General features: G+C 49.8%; 1 protein-coding gene across 1 annotated transcript; it reads right to left on the bottom strand.

The window, feature by feature from the left end:
- Positions 1–468: 468 nt before the first annotated feature.
- On the bottom strand, positions 469–795 carry LOC136454651 (uncharacterized). The gene has a single exon (XM_066455008.1). The coding sequence runs from the start codon at positions 793–795 to the stop codon at positions 469–471; it is 327 nt and encodes a 108-aa protein (XP_066311105.1).
- Between the last annotated feature and the right edge of the window lie 8,320 nt (positions 796–9,115).

The raw sequence follows: 9,115 nt of genomic DNA on the forward strand, positions 1-9,115 counted from the left end.
GGTCTTCTGCGTCAGAGATGGCCATGGGCCAGTAGAAGCCAGCTCAGAAAGCTTTGCCAACCAGGTTTCTCGAGGCCGCGTGATTGCCACAAGAACCAGAATGAATTTCGTGAAGCAGCTTCACTCCTTCATCTTGAGGGACGCACTTCTGTAGTACCCCTTCCTTGGCACTCTTCCTCATCAAGTTACCGTTTACCAACACGTAGTGCTTACTTTAGCGGATTAGGCATTCGGTGTCAGTCTTGTCGGCGGGTACTTCAGAGTCGGTGAGGTACTTGATGAATTGCTCCCTCCAATCAGCGACCGGCGAAGGCACCGCAAGTACCAACTGCTCGGTAGGGGGAACCTCCTCAACTTCCTTTTCTTCTTTAAGGATGGCACTAGGAGATCTTGCACGAAGACCCCCGGTGGAACTGCGGCGTGAGACGAACCTATTTTTGAGAGCTGGCCGGCTGGTTGATTTTGATCTCATACCATGTGGTGGTACTCGATACCGTAGAACTTCCCTTCAAGCTTCCTAATTTCGACACAGTATGCGCCCATCTTCTCACTGGAACAGGACCAGTCTTTGTTGAGCTGGTTGATAACCAACGTGGAGTCTCCATACACCATGAGGCGCTTGACACCGAGCGCGATGGCTATACGAAGACCATGGAGACATGCTTCGTATTCCACAGCATTGTTGGAGGTTGGGAAGTGTATCCGAAGAACATAATATAGCTTATCCTTGATCGGTGTAATGAACAGAATGCCCGCACCGGCACCGTTGATGTTAAGGGCGCCATCAAAGTACATCACCCAGTGCTCGGGGCAAGCAGCGGAGATGGGCTCTTGGATCTTGGTCCATTCAGCGATGACATCAGCGAGCGCCTGTGACTTAATGGTAGGTCTGCTTCTGAATTCAATGGAATAGGTGCCGAGCTCAATAGCCCACTTAATGATGTGGCCATTGGCTTCTTTGTTGCGAAGAATGTCCCCTAGGGGAGACTTAGTGACCACGGCGATCTTGTAGTATTTGAAGTAATGCTGGAGCTTGCGTGATGTAATCAGAATTACATATAATAGCTTTTGTACCTGATGATAACGAGTTTTTTGGCTCATTGAGTACTTCACTGATAAAGTAGACCGGACGTTGCACCTTGTAAGCGTGCCTGGCTTCATCACGTTCGACGACGATAGCTATACTCACGACGTGAGAAGTGGCGGTGATGTATATGAGCAGAGTCTCATCTAGCCTTAGTGCTGTCATGATCGGCGGCTTTGTCAAGAACAACTTGAGATGCTCGAAAGCTGAGTCTACCTCCTCCGACCAGGAAAAATGCTTGGAGGCCTTGAGGAGCTTAAAGAAGGGTAACCCTTTTTCACCGAGGCGTGATATGAAGCGGCTTGAAGCAGCCATGCAACCTGTAAGCTTTTGTATATCCTTGACACATGTTGGCCGTTTCATATTGGTGATGGCGGAGACCTTGTCAGGATTAGGCTCGATGCCTCGAGCACTGACGATGTAGCCCAGCAGTATGCCGGATGGAACTCCAAAGATGCACTTTGAAGGGTTCAGCTTCCATTGGTACTTGTTCAGAATGGCGAAGGTTTCTTCGAGGTCGGCAATAAGCTTGTCGGCTATCTTGGTTTTGACAACCACGTCATCAATGTATGCTTCGATGTTGTGGCCGATTTGCTGGTTGAGGCACATCTGAATGGCCCTTTGATAGGTAGCCCTAGTGTTCTTGAGTCTGAAGGACATAGTTTTGTAGCAGTATGCTCCAAAAGGTGTAATGAACGATGTCTTTATCTGGTCTTCTTCCTTGAGGGAGATCTGATGATAGCCGGAGTAATAGTCAAGGAAAGAGAGTAGTTCGTAGCCAGCGGTAGAGTCTACAACCTCATCTATCCAAGGTACGCTGAAGGGGTTTTTAGGGCAGTGTTTGTTAAGATCAGTATAATCAACACACATTCTCCATTCTTTATTCTTTTTTCAAATGAGAACAGGGTTTGCTAACCAATCTGGATGATACACTTCTTTTATAAACCCGGTAGCTAAGAGCCATTTTATTTCTACCCTAATAGCCTCCTTCTTGTCTGGCGCGAATCGGCAAAGTTTCTGCTTGATCAGTTTGGCGGTCGGCGAGACATTCAAGGAGTGCTCGATCTTCTCCCATGGTACCCCCGACATGTCTATGGGTTTCCAAGCAAACACATCGACGTTGGCATGTAGGAAGGAGACGAACGTGCTTTCCTATTTGGGGTCAAGGTGAGCCCTAATCTTCACGGTCTTGGAAGCGTCATTGAGGCTGAGGCTGACCTCTATGATTTCCTTGGACTTGGCAAAGGCATGGGGAAGCTCAAGCTCTGGAATCTCCATGTCATCATTAGGTACTGTCCTGGCTTCGGCGACCACGCTAGCCATCTAGATGGAGAGGTCGGTGGCTTCGGTGAGGGCGAGACTCTCTGTCTCGTAGGCGTAGGCGATGGAAACGTTGGCCTATAGAGCTAGGACTCATACAGGCGAAGGCATCTTCAACACCAGATATGCATAGTGTGGTACGGCCATGAATTTGGCTAGAGCTGGCCGGCCAAGTATGGCGTGGTAGGCGGTGTCAAAGTCGGCGACGTAGAAGTTGATATGCTCGATGCGGTAGTTGCTTGCCGTGCCAAACTGTACTGGTAGGGTGATCTCTCCAAGTGGCTTGGATGCCCTACCAGGTACCACACCCTAGAAGGAGGAGTCCGAGGGTGTGAGGTCTGATATTGCGAGGCCCAACTCCCTTAGGGCTCCGGCGAAGAGTAGGTTCAAAGCACTGCCACCATTGATAAGGACTTTTCTAAATAGCACCTTCTGGACGGTTGTGTCGAGGACAAGGGGGAAATGCCCTATATATGGTATGTCTGCCCACTAGTCAGCCCTGCTGAAGGTGATGGGGATCTCGGACCATGGACGATAGCTGGGGTCAGCAGTAGTTTCTTCTGAAGCGACGGCGAGCACTCATCGAGCAGCAAGCTTCCGTTCCCTTCGACTCTCAGTGGAGGCGAAGCCCCCAAAGATGGTGGTGACCACCTTATCGTGGTCCTAAAAGGCATTGTTGTTGTTCCCAGGTGGTCGGTGACCTCCTATTCCATTGTTGGCGTCGTCATCGAGCCTCTTGTCCTGGAACTCCCTGGCTAGACCAATGCAGTCCTTCATCTTGTGTTTGGCATTCTTGTGAAGAGGGCATGGGCCGTCGAGTATCTTTTGGTACTGCTTGTCATAGTTACGCTTGGCGCGAGGTTGACTAGCGGCGGTGAAGATGTGTTCTGGCCGGTGGCGGCGATTTTGGCCTGGCCTGTGTCCTCCTGTTCGATCATGGCCGCTATCATGATGATAGTTGCGGTCGTCGGGGCGGCGGTCATTGTGGCATCAGTCGTTGGGGCGATCGTCGTATCGGTGAGGTGGTCGTTGAGTGCCCGCATCCTCGTTGAAGCGCACATCGGCTTCCTCTACATCGGCGTACTGGTTGGCAGTAGTTATCATCTCACCGATACCGGTCGGCGGCTTACGGTTGAATTTGGAGCGAAGTTCGCGATGGAGGAGTCCTTAGATAAAGGCGGTGATGACTTCAGCTTCCATGATGTTGGGGATATAATTCCTCATCTCGGAGAAATGCTGGATGTAGCTGCGGAGGAGCTTGGATGGCTTCTAGTTGATGCGGCTGAGATCATGCTTCATACCTGGTCGAGTACACGTGGTCATATAGTTGTCGGTGAAGACTTTCTTCAACTCTTCCCACGAGCCAATGGAGTCTAGCGCAAGTCTGGTGAACCAGCTCATGGCGGGTGGTGTGAGCATGACGGGGAGATAATTTGCCATAACGCTGGTGTCTCCTCTGGCTGCATGGACGATAGTGGCATAAGCCTGCAGCCACTGAGTTGGGTTCATTCTTCCTTCGTAGGGCTCGACCCCGATGATCTTAAAACCATGGGGCCATCAAAGCGTTCGGAGTGCCCTTGTGAAAGCTGGAGGCCCCTCAGGATTGTCGACGCTGTAATCTATGGCATTATGGTCGGGGATAGGCTCGAGGGCTGAGTCTGGGTTGCCGTACTCCTTTTCGTAATCCTAGCAGCGACATACTTCGTCTTCATGGCGACCAAAGTGACGGTGCTCGATACGCCGCTGCGCATCCCGGAGGTTGCTAAGATGTACTCTAGCATCCTGTTCGACCTCTTGGTCGTGTTGGCGATGGAGTTCGGTGCAATGCCCCCGGGTACCCCTTGGAGAGGTAATGACTGGTCGGCGAAACGGCTTTGACTTCGGCGGCGATTGGACCTCGGTGCAGCTGATCGATGAATCGTGCTCGTAGAGCACGAGGGTCTCTGGTCCTTGTGGATCTCATTGACCTGATAGTGAGCCGCTTTAAGCATGGCGGCGATCTTGGTGAGCTCGGGCGTTTGAGGGAAACGAGCGAGCTCGTTGGCGGCTACTGCCAAATTGGCGCTTGGAGTCTTGAAGACGTCGTGGCCGTCAACGTGGAGAAATTCTTCATCGAGGGCGCGGTAGAGCGGGAGCGACCTTCCTTGAGAGTCAAGCCGATTATTCCGAGCAGCCTCAGCCCTTGCGATGGCTGCCTCATTCTCTCACCGCTGCGCGCGGTTGACGTTTCGGTTCTCCCGAGTAGCACGCTCTTCCTCGGTTTTGCCGTTCCGAGGAGGGCTGTCGATGCTGACGTTGAAGATCGTGCCACCCTGGAAGGGTGGGAGGAGAAATTGATCAGAGAAGGTTTCAGCGAGAGTCTCTGTAGAGCCCTGAGACTCAGAGCCTGGAGTTTCTTCTGGGATAGTCTGGAGGAGCGCCCTGGGGCTCCAGCCTAAGTGTAGCGTGTTGACAACCGGCAGGAGCTGGATGGTGATCTGGTCGGCGAGTCTGCCCCTTAGGGCATGCTAGTAAGCGGCGGCGGTGTTGGAGAATCCGAAAGGTAGGGCCATAGCCCTTGCAGTTTCCTGAGCACCCTTCGATAGATCCGGATCGAAGGGTGGTCGGCGCTGAACCAGAGTGTCCAGTGCTGATTCGGCGACGGAGAGACCACCAGCGAGCTTTAGTCCGACCTAATCGATAGACTCGATCAGATCGTCATTGTTGATCGGCCTCCTCTAGTAGCGAGGAAGCGGACGGCGAGTTGTTGCTGAAAGAGACCTCGGAATCGCCTCTAAGATCAGATCTACAGTTGCAGGTGCAGGGGTGGCTGGCGCAGAACCGATCTGCTTCGGCTCGAGGAGCTCTCCGACTCTGTCAGCGTTGATGACCCACGAGATGGATCTGACCATGAAGATCTGGCCGGGCTGTGGAAGAGACGAAGAGCCTGCGAAAAAAAGCCATCTTGTTCGACAAGGAAACAGCACGCATAACCCCTACCTGGCGCGCCAACTGTCGATAGAATATGCTCGGCAGTCCTCCGAGGGGTATCCCACGAAGGTAGATTGATCGGTAGAGGAGCGTGAGATCAAGAACAAGAAGGCAACAGAGACACACGAGTTATACAGGTTCAGGCCGTCAGTATGACGTAATACCTTACTCCTGTGGTCTGTTGGCTTATATTAGCTATCGTATGATATGCCGTGATTTTAGAGGGGGTCCCTGCCTGCCTTATATAGTCCGAGAGGTAGGGTTACAAGTCGGTTAGATCTAAGAGATAACCGGAAAGTAATAACTGATTACAGGAATCTTGAGATCATACATATCCTAACAGATCTCGTAGTATCTTCAGGATATCTTCCTGATGTCTTGCGGACGGCGCCGAGCAGAGTCGTGCCTCGCAAGGCTTCTTCTTGTAGGCTGGGCTACCCCTAAAGGCGCAGCCCATGTGGTCTGCCGTAGGTATCTGGGGTCGTACCCCTTACAGGCACCCCGATCTCCAAGCCCTGAGATCTTCAATAACGACAATGGCGTCATCACCTCGATCTTCTACGGCCTGAGCTCTTTAGTGCCGGTGGCCCGATCTCCCTAGGCACAATCTCTTTAGCAGCTAGTTCGCACGATAGAGGGAGAAGTGCCATTAAGTGGCGGGGACGGCGGCGCTTAGGGCCTAGCAGAAGGAGTGGGCGCCGGTTATGGCATATTGGAAAGGAAGGCGGCGGCGGCGGCGGATGGCCTCGAGCAGAAGGCGTCTGTGCTAAGGGCATCTCCAAAAGTTCTTTAAAATAACTCCCAATTTAGTATTTTAGCAAAAAAGGAAAAAAAAAAAGGTGTCCTCAACCATTCTGCAAAAAACTCTTTAAAAATAAAAGTTACTAAATATCATCTCCAATTCGTAAGTTTTTCGTAACTGAGGGAAACTCTGTTTCCGCTGCCACTCCGGCGTTAAAAGAAACTAAAGGAACTCGGCAAAAAACTCTTTAAAAATAAAAGTTACCAAATATCAACTATGTATCCGATCAAAGTAAATTGGACGCATGGGTAAATTAAGAAATTAAAGGATTCAAGATGAGAAAGCGATAAGAGACAAATAAATTGTTAAAAGAGGTTTGGTTAGTTACAAATGGTTTAGGGTTTTCAATACAAAATGTTTAGAAAGCTATTAAAGGAGACTGTTGGAGGATGCCAAAATTTAATGTTGCTATTTTTTCTATTAAAGTGGTAGATTTATTAGTTTAGCAAAGTACATTATACCAAGCTCCTGGAGATGCTCTTCTGGAGAAAAAAAAATCCGACGTGGTACGAACGAGCTGATTAAGAATGGACAAAAGCTCAATTATGAAAATACCTTCTATAATTAAAATTATATTTTATAATCCATAACCAATCTTCTTCAATTATTTGTTTAGAGAATAGCAAAAAAAGCAGTACCTAAACTACCGATGGTACTTTTCCGACCACTGTAAAAGAGCTCATTGGTAAATGTAGAGCCCTTTCATCATGGTAGTCCCATTGCTAGAAACCACATATAGTTTTTATACATATTAATTTATTTAGACATTATACATAGAAATTATATTAACATGCAGCGACCGAGGCTTGGCCTTGGTCCATGCACGCCCGCTCACGGCACTATGCCGAGCTCACCCACGGCGGCCGGGGACGGGGATAGAGGTCGCCACCGCAGAGGCCTTCGCCCGATGGCCGCGTCCGTGGCGGTCTGCGTTCGAACTTGCCCGGTTCTTGTGCAGAGCTCCGGCGCCCGAGATTTCTTGCCCGCGGCTGCTGGCGAGCTCTGTCATGGCTGCGCTATTGGGGCCGGGTACGCGCCACTGTGCTAAGCTCACGGCGACAACAGGTGTGCGAGGCCTCACCTGAGGTGAGCCACGCGACCGCGAGGAAACTGGCACAGTGAAGCTCTCTCGCTTGGAATCCGTGCAGCGACTCTCCCGTGATGAGCCGCACATCTAAATGCAGCACCGGCGACTCGATCTACTTCTTCTTCACCATACCGGCAGCCGGTCTGCATGCTCTTCCGACGACACTTCACCTGTCCAGGTGCGGCAGCAACTGAGGTCGCTCCACCCCGCGCGGCCACCGGAGTCACCTTGCTGGAGTTGCCCTCCCGTGCATCAGACCATTGGAGTTAGACCTCTTTCTAGGCTTCACGCGTTGGGCCATCAGAGCCGGTTCACCTCTTGGTGTCGGTGCTGCACGCGCTGGTGCTCGGAGCTGCCGCATGTCCCACTCGATGCATGACAGGAAGGAGAAAAGATGAGAGATAGAAAACGTGGCATCACTGGTTGTGCGGGTGAAAGCGGGTGAAAACAGAGGACAGGATGCAATAGACCCTTGGAAGCACGCCACCGCAGCGCCACCACCTTCCACAGTTGTAGTGGTCCGGCCGCGCAGCCATCTCCGATTTGTCTGTGGTTCTTGGGAACAGATAAGCTTGACTGTGTGAGACGAGCGCAAATTACTTACTCCATCCGGTCCTTAATATAAGCCATATAGATTTTTAAAAAAATTCCAAAATATAGGTACGTATCAGCTCCCACGCCGATTAATTTGGAAACCTTCCCACCGTACATAACACATGCCTCAACTAATCCCTTAGATTTAGGAAGCAATCTGATTGGGAGAGAGAAAATGACCTGATTTTCCTTTTTTTACTCGATCTCACATCCTTCCCTAGGCCGTGCGTTAATATTAATGCTAAAAACTATATGGCTTATATTAAGGAACACGGAATGTTTTCATGAACCGACCAGCTAAAGCTGGGTGATTAAATAGGAAGTCCAATCCTAAACGAATTGGCAATCCTAAAACGAATTGAAATGAGTACACATACGAGTTAGAGCAGCACAGGTCAGACACATACAAAATTAAACATTCCAAGATGTATTAGAATTCAGATACAATCGTTGTATAAATCTCTAAGCTTTAATTAAGTTGTTCTCATGACCACATAGTTATTTGCACGTTCCGGTGCAACACACGGGCACGTTTACTAGTAATTAATAAAGATAGAAAATAGTTTTTTTAGCAGATTAGACCTTTATTATTCTTCATAAGAAGTACAGACGCCATCAGGTGGAGATACAAACCAAACATGTCTCCCTAAATTAGCATAGATACAACTCCTAGCAAGATTATGAGCATCCACGTTTGATCGTCTCCCCTCATGGATGAACTCGACAAATCTTAAATCATTCGATCTAGCTCTAATTTTCTAGACAATATGCCCATAAGAGCCCATACTACCTTCACGTATGCTTGCAACAACTCCAGCATTGTCACATGCCACTCTGAAGCCCTGAAGTAGCAAGTCGCTAGTGAGAGCCAGGCCTTCTTTTTACATGATATCCCACCGTCTCTGGCTCCAAGCTTCCTTCCATCACTACCACCGAGGCCCCCAAGAAGCGTCCAACAAAGTCGCGTGCAACAGCTATAGCGACGACAATTCCTAAGTTCTTAGCCAAGGCGGCATCAACGTTAATCTTCATTAGCCCCGCTAGGGGAGGAATCCAATTAGTGTTGTTGCTCTGAACAGCAGGTTGATCCTTCACTTTTGGTTGCACCAATTGGAGATCAGCCGTAAAACTAGTGACAAAATTATGAGTCGAGAGCGGGCTTTGATAAATATCTTCATGAATAGCTTTCCGTCTAGCATACCAAATAGCCCAAAGGGTCACGGTGACCCGGATTAGGTCCTCATGCTTCAGGGATTGC

This window comes from Miscanthus floridulus, chromosome 5, assembly GCF_019320115.1.
Source record: "Miscanthus floridulus cultivar M001 chromosome 5, ASM1932011v1, whole genome shotgun sequence".
Classification (NCBI taxonomy): Eukaryota; Viridiplantae; Streptophyta; class Magnoliopsida; order Poales; family Poaceae; genus Miscanthus; species Miscanthus floridulus.

What these genes read in the sequence shown, in the direction of transcription:
- LOC136454651 (XM_066455008.1), bottom strand. Translation starts at nt 795, where the DNA reads ATGTACTTTGATGGCGCCCTTAACATCAACGGTGCCGGTGCGGGCATT.